This window comes from Micrasema longulum, unplaced genomic scaffold, assembly GCF_059751315.1.
Source record: "Micrasema longulum isolate JH-2025_06_02 unplaced genomic scaffold, ASM5975131v1 h1tg000681l, whole genome shotgun sequence".
In the NCBI taxonomy this organism is placed as follows: Eukaryota; Metazoa; Arthropoda; class Insecta; order Trichoptera; family Brachycentridae; genus Micrasema; species Micrasema longulum.
The window spans coordinates 179,411-203,245 of record NW_028277877.1 but is presented as its reverse complement, the minus strand read 5'-3'; the positions used below and the strand labels follow the sequence as shown (position 1 = coordinate 203,245).

The following is a 23,835-nucleotide window of genomic DNA, read 5'->3' as shown; positions in this document are numbered from 1 at the left end:
AAAAACAGATCCATATTATCTGCAGAAGCCGTATTCAACAAGTTTGCAAGACTCGCGTTTGTACGGCTTCGGGGTGCGTAAAACATTACACGAGATCTCACTCTAGTATAATTATTGGGAACATACAAACTGATCTCTTTCAGTATATTTGGATAAAATACACTTCCAGAAATCAGCTTATAGAAATGTATCCCAAGAAAAATTTGGAGGCGAGATTCGGGGGTTTTGTAATCCAGCATCTCTGCTAGAAATGATGATAGATACAAAAACGGATAATCGTTATTTTTTAAAGATATAAGTATGGCAAAAATCGCTTTTGTACCTTCTCTATTTCAAGGATGTGGTTTGATTGAAAAGGGTCCCGTATTATAGAACAGTATTCTAGTATGCTGCGGACTAGTGTATCGTAATGTGCGAATTGCAGTAGTATTATTGAAATATCTAGTGTTTCGAAGTATAAATCAAAGCATCTTACTAGATTTATCTACAACACTAGTAATATTGGACTTAATGATTTTTTATATAAATAACATGAGTAATAAATAAATAATTTATTTATTTAGAGCTCACCACACACAAAACGACTGACACTAAAGTACAGACATAAAAATACTTTAAACCTCAGAGTTTTTACTGTATTTTTTTACGCCATCCGCTTAGTCACCTATAAGGACAAAAACCATTTTATGATTTAATAATACCAAAAAGTTAGCTACAGTTTACAGTAATATAACGAGATGTAAATACCCAGGTCGAGAATTGTAAGCGCAAACCGAAATCGCCCGTTACGCGTTTGTCATTAAACCGAAAAGCAAACCAACAATTTGTAACGCTTTTGTTTTGAATGCAATACAGCGAAAGGGCTTCTCTTTAAGCGGTGGCGAATGATTACTCCGAGGGGAACAGTCATGTTCTGAAACCTGTCAGCAGATTACATTTTTTTTTGTGATTTTACACAGTGAAAATATTAAGTGTAAAATAGCAAAGTTGATGTCAATATAAGTAGCGAAAGAATCGCCTTTGAATCTTCTCTATTTCAAGGATGTGGTTCTACTCGGACTGGAGGATCACATGATCCTGCCGGTTTGCAGTAGGGAGTCATGCTTACTTGTTCTCTTTCATCCTCGGGCAGTCGCACGCCAGGTCCTCCCTGTTGACGTGCAGGGCGACGGGCCCCCGGCGCAGGGCGGAGCCGGGACCCCGTCGGTACACGACCTGCACGGCCATGGTGGCGCGCGCCCACGCGCCTCCCTTCTTCGACGCGGTGGCCTCGCCAGGGCCGTTCTTTATGTGGCCGATCTTCCCCATTATTGCTGGAAAATAAACAATAACCAAATATTTAAATTTTCGTGTACCCTTTACACGTACCCGTCGCGCCAAATAACTTTGCTGCGCTGTCGTTAACATTAATGCAGCAAAAAAATTATGCATAAATAATTCACTTGCATAAATATTGCACTTTATCGGAGCTAATGCGAGTGACATATTCAACTTGAATAATAATAAATTCTAAAAGGAAACCAGCGACAGCATGCAGGTATATTATCCTTGTAAGTAAGTAATGAAATGTGAACAGTATTTTTCACTTTAAATTTTTAAAAGTATTTTTGATAGTATGTTTCTTTTTTGGGTGATACCATGTGTGTTGGATTTGTTCCAACGTTTCAAATACCATTGCAGAAGCCATCTTCAGGATAAACTGAGTGTTTTATATAAAAAAAGTGTGTGTTTAAGTACTAGTAATTTGTACCGTGTCACAGTCTGCAGTAGGCACATTTTTGTAGTATGTAGTGCTGGGAACCATGTTGAGTTTAATTTAAGCCCGTCGTATTTGTTTACGTTATTTGGGTGTCTGAGTATTTCAATTGCCTCTTTTATTATTCGTGGACTGTAATTACAGGGTTTATGCAAAATTTTCAGTTCAAATGCGAAAAAATGTCCGGTGTCTATAAAGTGTTCCGCTATTGCAGATTTGTCAGGATGCCCAAGTTTACACGCTTTTTTGTGTTCGTCAATCCCTTAAACGTTGGAACAAATCAAACACACACGGTATCACCCAAAAAAGAAACATATTGATTTCAGTGACCGTGAAAACCATCGCACCTATTTAAGTATTATATAGGTTTGTCTCGCGGTCTAGTGGTTAGCTCGTTTTTCTCCATGCAAGAGGTCTCAGGTTCGATTCCCGACATGGCTGACATGAAATATTTATTTAAAAATGTGTTTTTACACTTGAATATTTCATAGTCCTTCTCTTCGGTGAGTTGTCCTGATGGTGGGTTGGATTCCCGGAAACCGGAGTTTTATTACAACACTCTATCATTGGTTGATTTAGAAGAGCATGTGACGCCATTCAAAGTAGCTCATTTTATTTTTTATTTTTTTAATTATTTTTGAAAACAACAGTCATAGTTATAAACAATACATAAATAATAACAACAAATGACAAGACCAATTACGGGTTTCAGGAACAAAAATATAAAAAAAACAAAACGCACAGTTCGCTAGGGGTGAAAGGAAGTGGGATGGGAAAATAGGGAAGGAAGAGAAGAAGAAATAGTAAGTAAATATAAAACAATGAAAAAATACATACACATACATACACATACATACATATACACACATGAACATGCATATATATATATTTTCATATACGCATGAGCATATACTCATACACAAATGTAAATACATACGCGTACATATATATAATTAATATTAAAAGAATGGAAACTGATAAGTAAAACGATAAAAAAAGAAACATACATATACATTCATACGTTTTAGAGAAATTTCGTCGTACAATTAAATGCTCTAATCTTTATCACATTTTTATATTCAATTTCTAAAAAAAGGTAATATTTCGAATTTTTTAGCAAAAAACAAAATAAATGTTATTACTTTATGTACTTAAATATAAATTATTATTATAATTTATGTACCAAAATATTAAGTCAAATTTTGTTTCTATTAAAAGTGTAAATATATTAATAAACATGGAATATGTCCATATACCAACTATATATTTTCTCAAACTGAACTGTTTGGCTAGGCATGAAGAAATTGCATTAAGGCAATATGCCTGCCCTTATATATGTATATAAAATGTACAAAAAGTGTTTAGTAAATAAATAACCGATTTCAATAATATCAAATGTATGATGAGATGCCTGAAAGTATGAAGAATGAAAGAAAACTTACGGATTTAAAAAAAAAATGTTATGTTTATTGTAATAATGTAGTTATGTAAGAAATATTTAATAAGTATTTGTTATAATTGTAAATATATTAGTTAATATACAATGTAATATTAACTAACTTAAGTAAATAAATAAAATAAAATAAATATTCTCTATTCAGATAGTCAAATAACTTTTAATAAATCTTATTTTTATATTAATCAACACTAATGTCTGAGCACCCATTGACAAACTAATATTCCCTTCTCAAAAATGTTTTCCCCCTCTGTAGCAACAAATTTAGATCTAAATAACTGTAGGGGGGAAATCCAGCCTGTCTATAAACATTTAGGCATACTCGAAAAGCAATAGAGGGAAAACATTTTTGAGATGGAATATGGAAGTCTAGGCGTTTACAAGGCACAGGGACTCTGTCAGTTGAATTTCAAGAAAAAAGTTGGATTCCACTCACCGTAATCGTTGTTGCAAAACTTTTTTAGATTCAGTCTTTTTGCTCCACCTGGACACTTTCCGCATTGATCTGTAAAGATATATTATTACATTAAAGTTAGTGTTCGTAGTTAAACAAGAAATTGGTCAGAATTCTGAATACGACATCTTTTACTACGCGATACAATTGTCTGTTAACATAGGTTCACATACTACTGTTAATCACGATGAATATATATGTACAATTTTTCAGGGCTAGATCGCGAAACTTCAGAGGAACGTTTCCCAAGGTAAGATTTAAAAAAAATCCTACTAAAATTTTTCCAAAAAGTCTTTTTAGTAAAAAAAATGTAATCTCAAAATGTAGTGAATCCTTAATTTCTTGGACAAGCCGGTCCTCCACAAACCCCTACCCCTCTTCTACCCAGCCGCTTCCCTTGTTGCGTCTGGTGCGTATCGCTTCGTTGGTCAAATACGTTTTTATCGCATGGCGTTTTTATTTTTTTTGTCGGGGTGAGGTAGGGGTTTGCGGAAGGGATGCTAGTCCGAGAAATCAAAGATTTACTCCATTTTGAGAACATTTTTTTTTAAATGACTTTTTTGGAAAAATTTTATTAGGATTTTTTTTTGAGCTTACCATGAGGAATGTTCCTCTGAAGTTTCACGGTTTGGCCCGGTTTAAAGTTTCGTGGTCACGGTTTCGTGGTCACGGTTTAAAGTTTCGTGGTCTGGCGATGAAATATAGGATAAAGGAGCACGTTGTAGCTTAGAAATCGGTTGGTAGATAAATAAGCAATAAGTGTTTTTTTTAAAAGTAAAGTTTGTTATTTTTATTTATATTATAATATATTTATCGAATACAAACTCAACGCTGTAGAAAAATTCCTCAGATTATATTCTTAACATAAACAAAAAATCCAAAGAAAAATTATTGGAAAACCTTAACAAATAGAAATCACATTTCCGCGCCTCTTGGGAGCCGTAACTAATAAAACAAAGCTTCGTTTCCTCTATAATGGGCATATTCCATTGTCTATGATCTGACATCAGCGCCCCCAGCGGTTATGGTTTTGACAAGATCAAAGAATATCGAATTATTTTTTAGGACACGAGCAAACACACGCATACGTAGGGAACGTAATATTTGCCATATAATACGTCCAGTGTATAGGAGGCATATTGATTAATTTATTTGAAATGTTATTTTACAACAATAACAAAAAATGAGGCTTTCCAATCGCATGTAAACAAAAAGATACCTGTTCTGGAGAGCCAGCTTTGTAATTCTGTAGGACACGGCAAATTAGAATGAAATATTTCTAAAGTACATATTATATCAAATGCACATTACTAAAATACAGATATTCAAATAAATAGATAAGCCTTTTTATTAAAATGTTTTGAAAATTTTGTGCCCCGTTTGCGTTACGCGGTACGATAACTCCATCTCCCCTTTCTTCGTCCGAAGCAAAGAGTAAGTAACAAATAGAAATTTATTTATTTATTAATGATTTATTTGCGCATTTATCTAGTTACAATAAAATACAATGAATTTTTTTATGTACAGGTGCAATAAAAATAAAAAACCTACTATTTTTTTTAAAATAAAGCTACGATAAAAGAAAAAAAGTAACGACATAGAATTTTAGATTTATTTCGTTCTTTCTACTAAACGAGCTGAGGACTGGGTTATTAGTTAGAGATAGGTTTCTTTTAAACAGCCATTCTTTCAAAATAGCTGATACAGTTTCAAAAGAAATTAAGCTGCTTTTTCGTAAAAAAAACAGTAAACAATAACATTTATTTTTATGGAACGGCTGACTTAAGAAAATTAAACTACTCATGCACATAAAACTTAGTTAAAATAAAAAATGAAACGATTTTTAAAAATTACAGTTACTCAGTAAAAACTTGGCATTCCTCTTATATTACTTCGTCAATGTGTTATCATAATATAAAACCTTTTTGAAAATATGGTATTCATCATTCATGTGATGTGATGATTTGATGTGTTTATGAGGTGCGAATTATGAATTATTATCAAAAAGGATCTAACGGCAGCGCCGGCATTTAAATGAGATGATTAAGTGCCTCATTACTGTATGAAAAATTTTATGATATTGTATGGCATATGGATGGATGGATCAAAAACGTAAAAAATAACACCCAGTAAAATTTGAAAACGGTGTAGGCTCACATTTTTTTTTAAACAGTGTAGTTTTACTGTTTTTTTTTTAATGTCTTAAAGGTTACAACTGGTTATGACATTTCAGTTTGATTTGCTATTCCGTTGTGGAAACACCTTTTAGTTTTTGGTGTTCTGTTATAACGGTTCCGACTTCGGGCTGTTTGAAAGTTCGTTTTTAGAATACGGATAGACAAGGGCACGGAACTGCGTGGGCGTGGGGTGGAGTGGAGACGGACCGCGGAGATTTAATGGGTATATGTGTGTGCACTTCTTCCTTGTGAGATTATAATACGAGTAGGTAGGTATTATGTTTGGTTTCACGAGTTCGTATTTATTTGACGTAATTTGATGTTTAATCATCAGTTTGGTCATATATGAAGCTAAGTGTAGTCGCATACAAAAAATAAAAATCCCCACGTTATATACGGCAGAAATCTCCCTACCTCCGCAAGAAGATTCAGAATAGCTACCCTGGAGTATTATTTTTTAAATATTCACTCGTACTTGGATTTCGATCAATACATTTATCGTTCCATAATCAAACATGGCCGGAGAAAAACTCTCGTTTGTTTAACAGGTACACAGTCGAAGATTCCTTATTTATTTTCAATATCTTTTGATTTTTTCTCTCTCAAGAATGATGAATGAGTCGATTGATATCTAAATTATTTTTCAATATTTATATGCCCGTAGCAAACAGTTGAAATGCGACCCCTAAGGCGAATGCGCAGAACAGGGTAACCGACGTTCAATTTATAAAGGTTATTACAAAAGTACAGGCAGTTATATTTTTTCATCCTTTACATAATATATTCAGCAATTAGTCGATTATTATAAACACATTGAATTTATGGGTAATTGTATCGTATGTTTAATCTGATTTAAAAAATATTTTTACAGGATAAAACCTTTGAATTAAAGTGACAAAAAGACATTATAATAATAGGGATATATTTTTTTTTAAATATTTATATAACAATAAAAATATTTTTTTGGTAATTATTACGTAATAGCATAAAAAATATTTTTTACTTTGTAATTTTGAATTCCCACAAAAACGGCCATTCCATTGGCCACGCCCCTAATACGTCACGACTCATGTTTATTTGTTCCTGGCCATTGAAATTTGTTTAGAACATCATCACGAATCTTGACATCACCACAACCAAGGCCAGAACGTCACGTTTTTATGAAATTTCTTTTTTACATTTATGTATGAAAACATTTCTCCACAATATCCATATTAATTTCGAAAATACAATTAATATTTCTAAATCCATGTAATATATTTTTATTGATATTCGTAGTATGCGATATTTCTTTATTCCGGTAAATAATTTCAGTCAATAGGCGTTTGTTGCTCAAATACTTTAGCGAGAATAGGACCCACATAATTGGTTAAAGAGACGTTTACAAGAAATAAAATTACATTTGACAAAAATAATGGTTTAATTTTTTTTTGTGCTGAACAAGTGAATATTTTTTTTTAATTTGCATTTTATGGTTGCCCCAAATACTGAGATTTTGGGCCCCATTTTATTTTAGTCGCAAATATCCGTGTTCGATTGGCGAGTCCGCGACGCTATCCAATACCCCTATTTCAAATCTTCCCATCGTATCAAAAATACTAGAAAAAATACTTTCTCATAGGCTTGTTAACTATATCGAGCGGAATTCTTTATTTTCGGTAAGGCAATCGGCATATCGACGTTTTCATTCCACGGAGACGGGAGTGATAAGAGTACTGTCTGACATTATAACGGCGTTGAACTCTGGTAATCTGGTGTTGATGGCTCTTCTGGGCATGGGTGCTGCATTTGATACTGTAGACCATAATATTTTGCTTCAACGTCTGGAGAAAACTTATGGTATCCGCGATCAGGCACATATGTGGTTCAGTTTATATCTTAATAAAAGAGAATATGCATTTATGTTCCAGGGTAATAGCTCACCCAACTTTAAGGTGTCTACAGGAGTGCCTCAAGGGTCAGTACTCGGACCACTCCTCTATCTCCTTTACACTAAAGATATAGAGAACAATATCAAAGAATGTGGATTGTGGTCTCACTGCTATGCAGATGATACGCAGATTTATTTTTATTGCAAACCAGGCGAGAGAAGTGTGCTTGTCAATTTAATTGATGGATGCATCAAGAAAATAGGAAACTGGATGGCTGAAAACAGACTAACATTAAACCCATCAAAAACTGAATAACTGTGGGTGGCTTCAGCCAGACGACAGAATTTGATCCAGGATACGGCTCTACCCAATGTAGGGAGTACCGCTTTACCCACCGTTAAACTACTGGAAGTTTTACTCAATTCTGACCTTTCTCTTGACGCTCAAATAAGTAGAACGATAAGTTCATGCTTCTACAAGCTGAGACAAATTAAATGCATACGCAAAAATTTGCCGGTTGATGCCGCCCGTCAATTAATAAATGCGTTTGTAGTGTCTAGAGTCGATTATTGTAATGGTATCTATGCAGGTCTACCAATGAACAAAATGACTCGCCTACAATCTGTATTGAATGCCGCAGCGAGACTTATTTTAGGAATCTCTAAGTTCAGTCATATCACTCCACTACTTCGGGAACTACACTGGCTACGTTTTCCACAGAGGGTCGAATACAAACTCTGTTGGCTTATGTATAAGTCACTGCACAACTCTGCTCCGGAATATCTAAGGGAACTATGCATTCCAGATGAACTAGCTGACAGGCGTCTCACGCTTAGATCAGCTACGTCTACGGCGAGAGGAAAAGTTATTATACCTCTACGCAAACAGCGCACTAAATTTAGTGAACGCGCATTTGCGGTCGCAGGCCCTATGGCATGGAATGCTCTCCCAGCAGAGGTGCGAGGCTGTGAAAGTGAAGTGATGTTTCGGAAAAAACTTAAAACCCACTTGTTCTCTAAATCATTTGAATAAATCCGTAGCATGTGACAACAAAATAAATTGTTTTAAATAAATTACAAATTTAAAAGCTTCAATTAAATTAATTTAACAATAGAATCACTATGTAAAGCGCCCTTGAGGTATTTTATTACGAAAATGGTGCTGTATAAGTTATCCATAATAATAATAATAACACAACACGTCTCCTTACATTTTTTCATACTGATTCCGTAATATTCATGATTTATATTTTTTTTCAAAGAAAATAAAATTATCGTTTAAGTAATATTATAATTTAGAAAAATTATTAAACCAATAAATGATTATATAGTACATTGTAATTATTTATCGCCGCCAGCTTTGATATTTTCATATTTCCACTTCCCACATCTAGAAAATTTTAATCAATTTTATTTCTGATCAAGTAGACGCGGTGTTTGATATCCAGTTTAGGGAGATGTCACAAGTCACAAGTCACGAAGTCAACTTTCGAACGAAAAATATATCTTGAATGAAATTGAGCGTGTACATGGATATAAATATATGTGTGTAGATTTTTGTGAAAGTCATGTCTTTGAAAATAATTTGTATTTAAGAGTCGAGCGAAGAAATGTCTTCGCGTGTAATGGTTCACATTGGCATACGCACGATCGCTTTGATCTAGTAGTGTGTAGAAATTATTCTTCCGGAAAATTGGTTTTGGAAAGAAAAGCGCCATTTACAGAAGGGATGTGCGGAACGAATTTAAATGTTCATCTCCGCCAAGTTCCTCTTTTATATTTATATGACCTAGGGGATTTGCAGCGTAATTTATAAGGATGACTTTAAAACAGTGATGGCTTTGCAATTAAATCTGAGAACCGGGTCGCTTCTTCGGTAGCTTTGATAGTAGGTACATACGTCTGGGTAAAAATTGGGTGATATTATGATCTTAAACATTAAAAAATAATTTTGAGAAAATTCATTCGCATATTTAAGTGGATCTTAGAGAAAATAATGCATATTTATTATAATTCTTCTCACAAGTTTTTTTCTGCACCTGTTTCTACCATACTTCTCTTCCTTGTTATAAATAAATACATATTTTTTATCTCTTCCAATTTGTTGAATATCTATAATATCATTTAAAAGCACTCCCTTAGCATACCCAAAAACCGTTTTACAGGCCGATGGTCTTCATGTCGGGTTCGCTCTTATTTAAAAAAACACTGTTGGTCAAAATTAGAATGTTATTTTTTTTAAAATTTTATTTCATAAACCGCGATTTAAATTTAATTTAACTTTACGGCTTTCATTGCACCTTTCTCATTAAGTATATTAATTATATGGATGGTTCATGTCGGATATTGTCGTTCTTCCTCGTGACCAAATCGCAATTAAACGAACAGTAGCAAAAGCTGATTAATTAATTTGTAAATTCAGGTTACATAATTAATTTCCTTTTTGGTATTTTACACATATAGATTTAATTTAAGAATAAATATTTTAATGATTTATACTATAATTACGTAATTTAGTCTCTAATTTTCTGTTTTCAAATTTGTATACTTTAAAATATATGTACGAAATATCATAAAATATAAATATTTATGTAAAATGTGTTATACTAAATACAAATATATTGAGTACAAATTTTGTATCATGAACCCTGGTAAAACTTTTTTTTTTAAATGGTGCGTTAGATCAGGGATGGCTCGAAAATCCATAGAGAATAAAATTAAGACGGAACCTACCCGATTGTCTCAGCATTTAAAAGCCACAAAAACATGTAATTAACACCACTTGTTTAACTTGTCAAAAGTCAGAATAATTGGCGCGCGTGCATGAGAAGATGTATGAATGTAGAGGAAACGAGATCTGTATGCAAAGATAGAGTGATGTGGCGTTCGTATTTCTCTGCCTACCCTTACGGGGAAACGGCGTTATGTTTGTTTGTTTTGTTTCATATTATTTATATTCTTAAAAAACAGTAAATCATGATCAGTCGGTATTTAAAAAAAAAAAGCTTTAAGAGATAATGCTCTGTAGAAATAAACCCGCCAGTGAACTGTCATATTGAAATAGTTGTTTTTAACACGGTCGTGCACGGTTTAGAATTAAGTTTTCTGATGAAAATTAAAATAATTTTAAATCTGTAAAGTAAATAAACTAACTAATAATCACGCTCTATCCCCGTAGTAGTAGAAGGAGAGGCTAAAATTCCACATAACTCTTGTTTTTTAATAAATACTTCGCTTACTTTACGATCATACATGTTTTCAAAAACGCACGCTGATTATTCCGATTTTTGATAAGTCCATCTTCAAGTATTTGTTGGGTTTTGTTATGCCATATCTTTCTCTTAAGCTCGGATTTCCTAAGACAGCGGTGCCCGTATTTTAACGGCCGTAGTGAACATTAACGCGGTTGACAGCCGTCGTAACGGTGACTAGAGAGTGGTTTCCTATAAAAATGGTGTTGATAACACCGTTAAAAAATAAAACCACTCTCTAGTCACCACTACGACGGCTGTCCACCGCATCACCGTTCACTACGGCCGTTAAGATACGGGCACCGCTGTCCTAGGAAACCCTAGCTTTAAATCGTAAATATTTTTTGCCGTTTTTATGATGTCCATTCGCTCTGCATGTCCAAAGTGATTTATAATTTTCTTATGTATTTTTCTACGTTATTTATTTGGTTTGACTGAAAAAGTTCTAAAAAATCACTCGGTTTTCTAATATAGTATACTTTGTATCGAAAGGCTGTTTCAGATCGCTGATTTGACAAAACTATGGTTGAGGAAATCTATCCTTTCAGAAAGTTTCTAAAATGTATCCTTTTCAACAAGTGGAGCGGCAAGAGTGTGCCTGAAGTGTACAAACTATCCCGGTCGGTATTAGGGACTAAATCCTGGAGGATTGATTCCGTATAGGAAGAGGAGGCGGAGGACCTCCACACCGCTTGAGAAATCACCCGTAAGGCTGGGGATGAGGCTTTATGGGACGGAGAATTGGAGGATTTACATAAGATCGGGTATTTTTTTCAAAGAAAGCCGTCAAAATAATGGTCGAAATGAGGTGAACACCTTCTAGACGAAATTTTACCCTTATTTGAAAAAAAATACACTACAAACTTTATTTAAGCTACATAAAAACATTTATTTTTTTCAATTTCCCTCTCTGCATACGAAGATTTATATATATTTCAACAGAGACGGGGTTTTAATAAGATAAATACGTCAGTATAATTCTGAATTTGCCTCTATACATATTGGTACGTATATTTAAATGATTTATTGTTTTCATTGTCGGCCTTGTGGTGTAATGGGCAGTGCGTTTGCTTACTTTGCAAGAGGTCTCGGGTTCGATTCCCGACATGGCTGATATGAAATATTCATTTAAATGTGTGTTATTACACTAAAATATTTCTTAGTCCCTGGACTGGTACATGAAGCGTAAGACTGACCCTTTTGCCTTCATGTAACAAAAATGATCAATATACTCTGCGATTGGTGTACTAATGCAGTGTTCTATGCATCATTAGGTGCGGCAAGGAAATGATGATGATGATTATTTACATTTTGGAATATTTCATTAAATTATTGTTTTTTTTATATTAAAACATTTGACGTACGTATTTTATAAAATATCACAATTTCCCTATCCGAACCTAATGGTGCATAGGGCATTGGATTGGAAAACCAACCGCGATGTATTTTGATAATTTTCGTTAAATGAAGGTAAGATTATCAGTCTAACGCTTCCGGAGAAAGTCCAGGAACTATGAAATATTCTAGGGTTAAAACACCTTTAAAAATAATTATTTCACGTCAACCATTCCGGAAATTGAACCCGACACCTCTTATGTGACAGGCAAACGCGCTGACCATTTCACGACGAGGCGAACAAAATACAAAATAAGCTCAAATAAATAAAACACACGAATATAATGCTTTTAAAATATTCAAGTTTTAACAAAAAAGTAGTAACAACGTTTAACGAAACTAAAATAATAATCAACACTATTTAAAAGGAAAAAAAACTAACAAACTATCACGCTGTTTCCCGTAGGGCAAGGCAAAAAGGATGGAACGCCATACGACTCTGTCTTTGCATACAGATCTCGCTTTGTCAATGTCTATACATCTTCTCATATGTTTATTTATTTATTTTTGCACCACAACAGGCCATGAGGCCCAATCACAGTGGTGGATTACATCATAGAACACCCAGGCTTGAGCAAAATCACATTTATTTTTTTATGTTCTCACCGGGAATTGAACCCGGAACCTTCCGTATGTGAGTCAAGCGTCTTGACCACTACACTACGGAGGCTGTACTTATGTGCACGCTGATTATTCTGTTTTTTTTTATTTGAACAACATGACGTTGTAAAAAACATTTGCCGCCCAAAAATGCAATAAAAAAACTTTTTTTAAAAAGAAGACGTAAAAACGTTTATGGTGAGTAAATGCAGGCCTTTTTTTAATTATTAATTCAGGGAGTTAGCAAGTCGGAAATGAATGTCCATGTTTTCTGAGCAAACAATTAAACAATATTGTATTACTTCCGCTCCCGTAGTCACCCTCTGTATTATACAGAAGTTGGTCAGACTCCCCGAGCTCGGGAAATAATATTATTATATTGTACCGACAGGAGACCTTCTCACAAGTTGCTCCCCGTTCCTCCTTTACTTAACAATCACTCATTTTGATGTCTTTTGTAAAACCTTCGAGTTAAGAAACCTGTCTTAGGGCCGGTTGCATCAACGTTGGTATAAATTTAGTTTAAAGTTAAATATTTAAACTTAGTTAAGGCTCAAAATCTGGTAACTGAAAAATTCCGTTGCATCAACATTATTTTAGTTAAGTTAAAGTTAAGAATGTTGCCACTGTAAAGGATCAAGTTTCACTCTAAAAATTGTTGGGATTTTTGCGCAAGCACGTACATGTTTATTTACATGTAGCAATACACAATACACATGCCCCGCGACGCGTCTTTGGGCACAAACGTTTAAATTTCGTTCCAATTTTCAGTGTGTGCGAAAGGGCGAAGCCACGCTGCGCATTCGGAGAAGAAAAGAACAAAAGGGACATCGTCATTTTTGAACTATATAAAAAATTAAAAGAGCAAAAGCTAAAACAAAATGAGGAACTTTTTACTCTAGAAATAGAGCAAAAAAATGTCATTTTTCGGGCAACTATGGCAGCCTTAAATGTCCAGAAAGAGTTGGCTGAGCTCAATCTAGCTCTATTTGAAAGTAAATAAACAGCATTTCAATACAGTGATGATTTGGATTTATTTTACACCACGCTGCTCTGATGATAAAGTCCTGTGTTTTGAAAAATAATTAACAATTAAAAATTCAAATAATTATTAGTTCTTCACTTTTTTGACATTCGAAATCTTGCAATAAAGTCTGACTCTTCCCACAAAAAATGGTCCGTTCGTGGTTTGAACAGTTTTTCTTTTCGGTTTAGAATATACTCGATGATAAATTCGTCATCGGAAGACGAAAAATCAGATAAAATGGACATTTTGTGCAACTTTTCACATATCGATCAATAGATTTCAACACTCACGACGCTTTTTTGACAAATGGCAGATCGCATTTAACTTTAAACTTAACTTTAAACGGTCCCCTGGCGGCCGGTCAAATAAAAGTAACTTTTTTGTTAATATTTAGTTAACTTTTTTGATGTAACGCATTTTGACATGAAAGTAACTTTTATTTTACTTTAGCCCTGACTTTAACTTAACTTTTGTCGATGCAACCGGCCCTTACGTAAGGGGTACATCTATTAGATAAACATATGAAAACGCTAGAGAAGCCATCCTCGAGAAAACGATCCATGTCTTAGTGAACCTACTAGACAAGTAGCTATGATATTTTTCCCAAGAACTTTTCATGCCGCTGATTTCAGGAAAACGCAGCAAGCTGGCTACGAACTGACTCAAATCCTTATCAGCCACGGTGGTTTTATGAGATATTTTCACCGCTTTAAGCTCTTAAAAATCCATCAGTTAATCAGCCGCCTATGTGATAACGAGACACTCTTGAAGATGTTCCTCTAAGCAATGTAGAAGTCTGAATATCTCTTGTACAAGCATTACTATTACCCATTCTATATTACGCTGATGTTTCCATGACTGATTTAAGCTGTGAGCGACTCGACAAACTTAAACGACTTCAAAATACATGCATAAGGTGCATTTTTGGTCTTAGGAAATATGACTACATTTATGATTATCGTAGGCAACTGAAATGGCTCAAAATTAGACAGCGGGGAGACTATCACTCTCTCTCACTTCTGTTCAATGTACTTCATAGTCCTAACGCTCCTATATACCTCCACGTAAAAAAAAAAGAAGTGAAATTTCAACGCTTATCAGTTCGTAGTTTACCTCTTCGTTCTAATTCTCAAGGCACTCTACCCACCCACAATTCCTCTTTCTTCTCTAACTCATATAGTGTCCATGCGGCTCGACTGTGGAATCATCTCCCATCCACCATCAAAGATGTTACTACATTATCTCTGTTTGAATCACGTCTGAAGAAACATCTCCTTTCTCTTCCTTAATCTCTCCTCCTTTATTTTTTCCTCTTTTTTCCTTTTCCCCATTGAGTAATAGTTTTGATTTAAGATAATTTGTAAACAAATACGTTTATTTATATTTTTATATATCTTTAGCTTTTTAATCTTTATTTTCTATTGAATATATTCTGTAACTTGAATTATAAAAATAAAACTATTATTTTATTAACATATTACAACAGAGATAAAGAACATTTAAGAGAAGGTAATATAGAAGTCTAGGGATGAACAGGGCTTATGACATGTCGTTGGCTGGTTTAAGTGGCCACTTTACACACTGTGTAACATTCACCATTCTGCCCATATTTGAGCATCTATATTCCTTTAATTCTTTCATCTGTTGGTGTTTGTAAAGTTAAAGAGCTGAAACCTTTATTTATGCGGGTGCAGCTCTCCAGGGAGTTAAATCCAGTCCTTGTCTACAAAAATTCAAAATATTATTATTTTATTGGTTCGTTGGAAGAAACTGCCATTTGGCAAGCCCGCCAATGTACAAATAACATTATGTACAAAAAGTTAAATAAATAAAAAATATCTTGGAGATATCGCAACCGTAATAAGTCACAAGAACTTGTCACGTGAGGTGACATCATGCATGTCAGGTACACACCTTGCAACTAATCCTGAAGGTAATCTAATTTTTAATTTAGACATAATATCTATCTAAATATATAACATAAAATCTTTTACATTTCATTAGATTGAAAAAAGGGATTAATATACAGGATAAAATATACATTTCATAAAAAAGGTAAGACATTGATATTTTTCAACCCGGTTTTAGCGTGTTTCGGTGAGTATTTTTCAGGTAGCCGATGCGTCTCAGTGCTGGCTTTAAATAAAAAAACACCAAAATGCCATGTGGGGCAAATATCGTGCTTTGAAAAAACTATCCTAAATTGTAAAAACACTGTCTAAGCTGTAACTGTATACGTTGCGATGCAATGCTTTTTTATAATTCTCAAGGAAGCATACTTGGACCAATTTTGTTTCTTATATATATAAATGATCTTTGCAATTTATCTATGAAAGGCTCTATAATTAGCTTCGCTGATAATACTGTGCTACTATCTCAAGGAAGCTCATGGGATATTGTATTTGAAAAGGCTGAAAACGACTTGAACTGAGTAAAAAAATGGTTAGACTCAAATTATCTAACACTCGAAAATCACTCGAAAATCACTCGAAAATCACTCGAAAACAAAATACATAACATATTATTGTTATCAAAAACATTTTTCACTTTGTGGTATGACATTTTACACTTATTTGTTTATAAATTTGTATAAACCACTTAAAGCGGTTTATACAAATTTATAAACAAATAAGTGTAAAATACATAACATTTAAAATTAATAATAAAACTACATACAATTTAAATCTTTCTTTAACTATTCTCAGCAGTAATTACAATAACTAAATTCCAAATATTAAATGTATTTGTAAATCGTTGGACAGAGTAGATTCAATGAAATATTTGAGAATTTATATAGATGTGAATTTAAGATGGACTAATCAAATTGATCATATTAAAAATAAATTGAAACAGCAAATTTATTTTTTTAAAACTATAAGAAATATAATTAGCCTAAAAGAACTTGTAAAAGTATATTATGCAGTAAGTTAGTTTTGAAATATGGAATAATTGGATGGGGATGTGCAAATGACACACTGATCAAACAAATAATAATTGCACAAAAAGCATTAATAAAAATTATCTTAAGAGTCCCAATCAGAACTAGCTGCCTCGGTATATTCGAAAATCTTAATGTAAAATCTAAAAAACAACTTTATGTAAAAGCTCTGTTACTATACGCACACAAATATTATTCTCTACCTTCCATAACTCTTTCTACAAATACAAAAGTTACTAGATACTCCACTCTGATGTTGCAAAAAATTAAAAATTAAGACAACCTTCGGTCAAAGAGGATTGGCCTACTACTCGGTTAAAGTGTACAATCTACTTCCATTATCCATAAGGACAATTAGTAAGTACTAAAAATATAAAATTGCTATTAAGAAATGGATAGTGAAGGTGAGTTGCGTACGGATCGATGAGTGGATCAAGCCAAACAGGTAAAATGTGTGTACTGCTTATGAAATTTGGTCTATATAAATTGGTTCAATGTTTTTTATTATTATTTTATGTTATATTGTTTATTATGTTTATGATAATTAGGTTAATTACGTTTTTTTTAAATGATTATTATGTTAACATTGTTAAACAACTAATTTGAGGCATGTTTCACATTTTGTAAAATGTTTCCCTCAGCACGGGACACCCCAGTGAGGGAACATTATTCTGTATAAAAAAAAAATACAAACAATGTAAATGTATAAATAAATAAATAATCATGGTTGTAGATAACTTATATACCGCTGATTTTGTGGAAATTACCTTAAGGACGCTGTACGGAAAATATCTAAACACGTTTTGCAGGTACAGAGCGCATAGATGTTTGGGATTCTGTGTAGTTTCCTGTTTCCAATTATGATACACTTTAACTGATGACCGGTTCTGTGGCAACCGTCCGTCTACGACGATGGTGATATACCACTCAATTTTAAGACTGAGAAAAACAGCTTTTCCGGTGACTGAATTCTATATGGGACATGGGACCAGCAAGTCACGTTTCTCACACTTCCAAGTTGTGAAGAGGGACTCCAGCAGGTAGCTGCTTTCCTCGCTGTCTTCGAAGCCTCAGACTTTCCTGCCAGAGGTCAACAGATAAGAGATAGGGCAGGCATAAAGCGCGTGGACGGTTGGAATTCTAGACCCTATTTTCGAAATTGAGTATAAAACAATTTGATAGCAAATATCATGTGGAAGCTTGATAACCAAATTTGATAACAACTGCAAAGGGCATAATGCAATTTTAGAAACATAAAAACGATTTCAATAAATTTGACTATTAATGATAAAAAGGAATCTTAACTTCGAATTTGTGCGCAGATTGCGACTCTCGTCTTAAGATAAAATGGCTGTCAGAGAATGACGATGGGGTAAGTTGGCCGTGAAGATATGCAAATTTTCTTTCGCGGGATGTCACGGCTTAACTAGTTTCTTGGCAGAAAATTATCGCGAGTAAGTTGACAGAATAATAATTACACAAATTAATTAAGGGACATGTTTCTGTCGCTTCCCTCTTGTAGGACTATTGATAATACTTGATAAGAATGAATTTATTCATTAGGACCATCATCCCTTAAAAATGATTACATTTACAAGAAATGAAAATGTTTGTAAATTTACGTTTTCATAATTGAAAATTATTTTTCTTTTATACTCAAAAAATAATTCAAACATATATTATTGTTAAGTTGGGTTTGAACCTCGGACCTCTGATCCGTGAGTCTGCAACACTACCCACGGGACCACAACCCGATTCATTTTTTCCATTTCCGCATTCAGTGGTGCATAGTGCACGGCGTTGGTAGGCCAATAGCAGCATATCCAGATAATTTCAGTTATATGGAGAGTATAGTGATATATTGCAGTGTTTAACTACCATTTAAATAAATATTTGATTAATAATTTAATCTGCCAGGGATAGAACTCGGGACCTAAAGAATGGTAGGTGAATGCGCCAACCACTAAACTACGAGGCTGATATCTTCATTTAACTTCCCTTTTCAGGATTTTAACCTTTAGGTTGTGTTTTTAATTACTTACTTTTAAGTAATCATCGCGTCAAAAACGCTCGTCAAGGATTCTAATTCTTTTAATTTTAATATTCAATTTTTTTATTTATTTTATTTTATTTGGAAGTTCAACGAGGATACATAAAATACATACAATTTGTAAGTAAGCATTACTAATATTCTTTATACATATCCTATATTATAGAACTCCACCATATTTCATAAATTATATAAAATACGTGTGTAGCTTAATTAAATTAATTTAAGTAATAAATAAAGATTAAGTGAAAGATAAAGATTGATATTATGTTAATAAAATTTGTATAAAACCACTCACCGACTTATCTGTCCACCGGTTTCGAGACGTAACCCGTCTCTTCGTCAGGACAACAACACTACACCAACATGCAAATACCACTACACACCTTCACCATAGTAGATTTGCAAAAATATAAAATCTACATGCAGGTTAGACACATGCTTCACTACGCCACCACCGAGGGTTAACCCTGACAGATAAGTCGGTGAGTGGTTTTATACAAATTTTATTAACATAATATTAAAATGTTGGACCACAAAGTTAATGCTTTGAATATTAATAAGATAAAGATTGAGTTAAAGAAATAAAATTGAGTCAAAGATTTTTTTTAAAGAAAAGAAAAGAGAAAATAAGAGCATATAAGAAGTAATGAAATAAACTAAAATTAATTTATAAACACAAAAATAAAGATTAGACATTTGATTTAAGAAACACAGTAATATTTTTTTAAATTATTATTTGCTCTATAATGATAAATGTCAATCTTAACTTTTTTTTCTTTTTTGTTATAGAGTCTTAGCATTCTTACAAGAAGGTTAAGTGTCATATTGTTTGTCAAATCAAACACTGATTTAAGTTAATTTCGTTTGTTTTATTTTTTAAAAACAAAAACAAAAAATCGGACAATTGTTTTGTTTGTTTTGTTGTTTGAAGATTAAGTAGACTAGTGGTCCAGTTATACAATAAAACAATGTAAAAAAATATAAAAAATCAAAAATATTTACAAAATAGTCTTAAATTAAAGTCCTGCTGAGTTGCATTCATACCACTCATCATCAGGTTCTTATAAATTTTATTTATTTATTTATTTATTCACACTCTTTATCAAAATACAATTCCATATTCACTTTGCCCAGCTAACAAGGGTGCATACCCCGTTCCAAGCTAGGCAATTACATTTTAATATATTATAATAGTTAACAAATTAATATAGAGCACAGACAAACAAAATATAAACTTATTCGTTCACACATTTTGATACATATACATACACATATACACACACATTTATTTATATATATATACACATATGTATATACACATGTACATACACACACACGTACACACATTTATGCGCATACACACACACGTACACACATTTATGCGCATACACATACATACATTCATAAAAACATAGACAATTTATTTATGCGAAACTTCATGGTTGTCATCTATAAATACTTTTTTTTTTAAATATTCGTTATTTTTTATATTTTATTTTTGACATCCAGTAAGGTTCCCCAATCCGTGGCATGCATCAACTTTTCTGACTACCTACGACCAATTGCTTTGATTATTCATACTTAAGCAGTATCATCGGCGTATTCATAGTGTTTGACATTATTAAATAGTTTATACATGACTGTAACATATATTATATACATTTACATTTTACATTTTTTTTTTTTTGCACCACAACAGGCCAGGAGGCCTAATTACAGTGGTGAATTACATCACAGAGCACCCAGGCTTGAGAAAAATCACATTTTAATTTTTGTGTTCTCACCGGGAATCGAACCCGGAACCTCCCGTGCGTGAGTCAAGCGTCTTGACCACTACACCACGGAGGCCGCCAAGGAGGCCTACAAGGTAGGGCCCAACATTGATCCTTGTGGCACCCCCGAAGAAACGTGTTCTATTTCACTTTTTTCATATAATACTTTGACACATATTTTTTTATTAGTTAAATAATTTTTGAAAAGTTTTAAAAGGTTTCCTCTGATTCCGATGTCATTTAATGTATCTATTAATTTTGAATGGTTAAATGTATCAAATGCAAAGGCATTCAAAGGAATTGTCGGTAAATAGAACAAGGGTGTGATATTTTTTATTTAGTTCACCATTTCAAAGTACTCTTAAGTAAGTACTCATAATAATAGAGAAATAACACATTTATTTTCCAATTTTTTAAATAATAAGGGTCTATGAAATACTGCTGAGTAAAAAAAATACTTTTTTGTACTTATAAATTCAAATTCCCGCGAAAACGATTTATTGCACTGGCCACACCCCTAATACGTTACAACTAGAATAAATTTTGAACTTTGTTTGTGACCGTTTAAATTTAAATAGAACATCGTCACGAATCCTGACGTTACAATTGTCAAGGCCAAACAAGTCACGTGAAAATACAATCAATTTAGCTTATTCCATTCAATATGTTTTTATCCGTATTCGTAGTATGTGATTGAAATTATCATGCTCAGCGTGTACGATGATTATAATTATAGGAAAAACCATCAGAGTAATAATGCGCCAAGCTATAGAGGAGCCCAAGCGTAGGAAAATCATGCTATGACTATTGGGTATTAAGTTAGCTACAGTTCACAGCAAAACAATGGGCCGTATTCAGGTCGAGAATTGGCAAATGGATATTAATTTGCATTGTAAATATTTTTTTAATATGTACCTGTGTATTTATTACTGCAGGGTTATTCCAATTTATTTTTCTATAATTCGCCTATAAAAATACATTTTATTCACAATATACTTATGTTACATTTGTTGAGACAAAAATCCCAACTCCTTGGAACCAAAGTCCTATGTTGAGTTTGTTTGTTTGTCCGTCACATCTCCGAAATGGCGAGTCGTAGCGGCCTGAAATTTGGACACGTCATTTTAGATGCGATTTTAAAGTTAACATTGCTATTTTCGAGTAAAATTTTAATCAACCTCTACTCGATAAAAACTTAAACTTTATATGGATGTCTAGTGCGGCCCCAACACATTACCCGTAAATAATAAAACATACTTTAATTTACAAATTTATCTCCCAAATTGAGAAAAAATAGTACCTGAAGTGTTGATAAAAGAAAGTTTTTAAGTAACATAATACACGTGTCGGGACAATAAATGCCAAAAATAAATGTAAAGCATGGGAAAATATTCGAAATCAATTACCTGTGAAAACTGTCTCCTTTAACACCTTTGACGCTCCTACTGCTGCAACCAAACATACTGCAATTCACCCATAGTCTATTTTTATTTATTTAAACGTAAATATCCAAGTTATTTACAAACAAAGCCAAGCACAGCTACAAAAGCATCCGATCGAACCGTTATGTTTATGTTGTCAAATATAACAAAATGGTCACCAATTGGTTGCTAACCAACAAACCAACATCGCTTGCGTTCTATGAAACATAGTGATAGGGCTTCTATCTAGGTTACGCATTATTACTCTGAGAAAAAACCAATAGTTACGGTTAGGCCAGGTGGTTGCTTAGCGATAAAGGTACTTATATTTGTGTTTTGAAGATATACATTTTTTTTTAATGAAGATGTAAACCCAAATGGCACCTTGAATAAAAAAGGAATTGCTGAAGAATGAGTTAATTCGTTTATCATAAATTATGGCTTCGATATATTTTGGAGGACAACACACATTTTCATAACACTAATATTTTTACAGAGTTCATTTCATCAAAATATGTGTTTACTACACTGGCATCAAACAAATATCTTGGGAACACTGCATAAACAAATAAGTTAATACGTTCTATGAGTATCTTTGTACCTATCAAACGAGGAATCGACATAATGTTCCTAATGAATTCATTGCTCAGGCATTCTATACGGTTAAAACATCAAAAGGATTTATTTATTGTAGCATAAATATTAATTTGGAGGATACACATTTAGTTAGATACCATAGAATTCCGAGTCTATTCATTGCCGGTAGGTGCCGCCATAATTCTATATCCGGTTGCAAGAAGACCAAAGCAAGCTGAATGCGTTATACCATAGAAAACGATGGAGCTAACGACTTCCGGTGCATTTCCCGCTAACGCATTTCCAGGGAAGATTATTATGTCACCTTTTAGTCGGTGCCGATTTGTCTATGGAATATAATTTGAAGTATGAAAGTATTATAAATTTGAATTCATATTTTAATTTCATTTATACCATTCACAATAGATATTTTGAAAGTCGTTTTATAGTAAAAATATTATTTTAATATCATGAACGTCATTATAAAACATATTATTGATTGCAAATATTGTATTTTTTAAAAATATATAGGATATATCAAAAAGCAAACAAACAAACAAACAAACGAACAAACAAAGCATCACGCCGTTTCCGTCTCCGTAGGGAAAGGCAGAGAAGATAGAACGCCATATCACTCTATCTTTGCATACAGACCTCGCTTCCTCTACATTCATACATCTTCTTATGCACGCACGCCGATTATTCATACTATTGACATGTCCATCTTCAAGTATTTGATGGACTTGACACAAAAGGTAATGATATAATGTTTTAAAGTGTTTTTTAATACCTATGATTTTATATTTAAAAACATTTTCCATTTTTTTTTGTCCCTATACTTATCTTAGATTGATCAATAAACAAAATAAAAAAATAAAAAATTGTCATTTAGAACGAATGGGTGACGAAAGAATGGTAAAACCGATATAAATGGCGAGAATGGATGGTAACGTAGGACGAGGACGAGCAAGAAAGATGTGGCATGATCAGATAAACCAAAATCTTATGTCTGATCATGTCAAAATTAGACACAATCGAAGGGCACGTATGAATGTGGAAAAAGCCAGGAATGTATGTCTGGATAGACGT

At 33.2% G+C, this 23,835-nt stretch overlaps 1 protein-coding gene across 1 annotated transcript in view; it reads right to left on the bottom strand.

Annotated features, from left to right (window-relative positions):
* LOC148279679 (netrin-3-like) overlaps positions 1 to 23,835 on the bottom strand; it is a gene marked incomplete at its 5' end in the record, with an annotated part of 194,019 nt that overhangs the window by 3,223 nt on the left and 166,961 nt on the right. The window contains 2 exons of the mRNA XM_088229577.1: positions 1,109 to 1,313; positions 3,649 to 3,717. Coding sequence (XP_088085703.1) covers positions 1,109 to 1,313; positions 3,649 to 3,717 — 274 coding nt within the window. The remainder of the gene's footprint in view (positions 1 to 1,108; positions 1,314 to 3,648; positions 3,718 to 23,835) is intronic.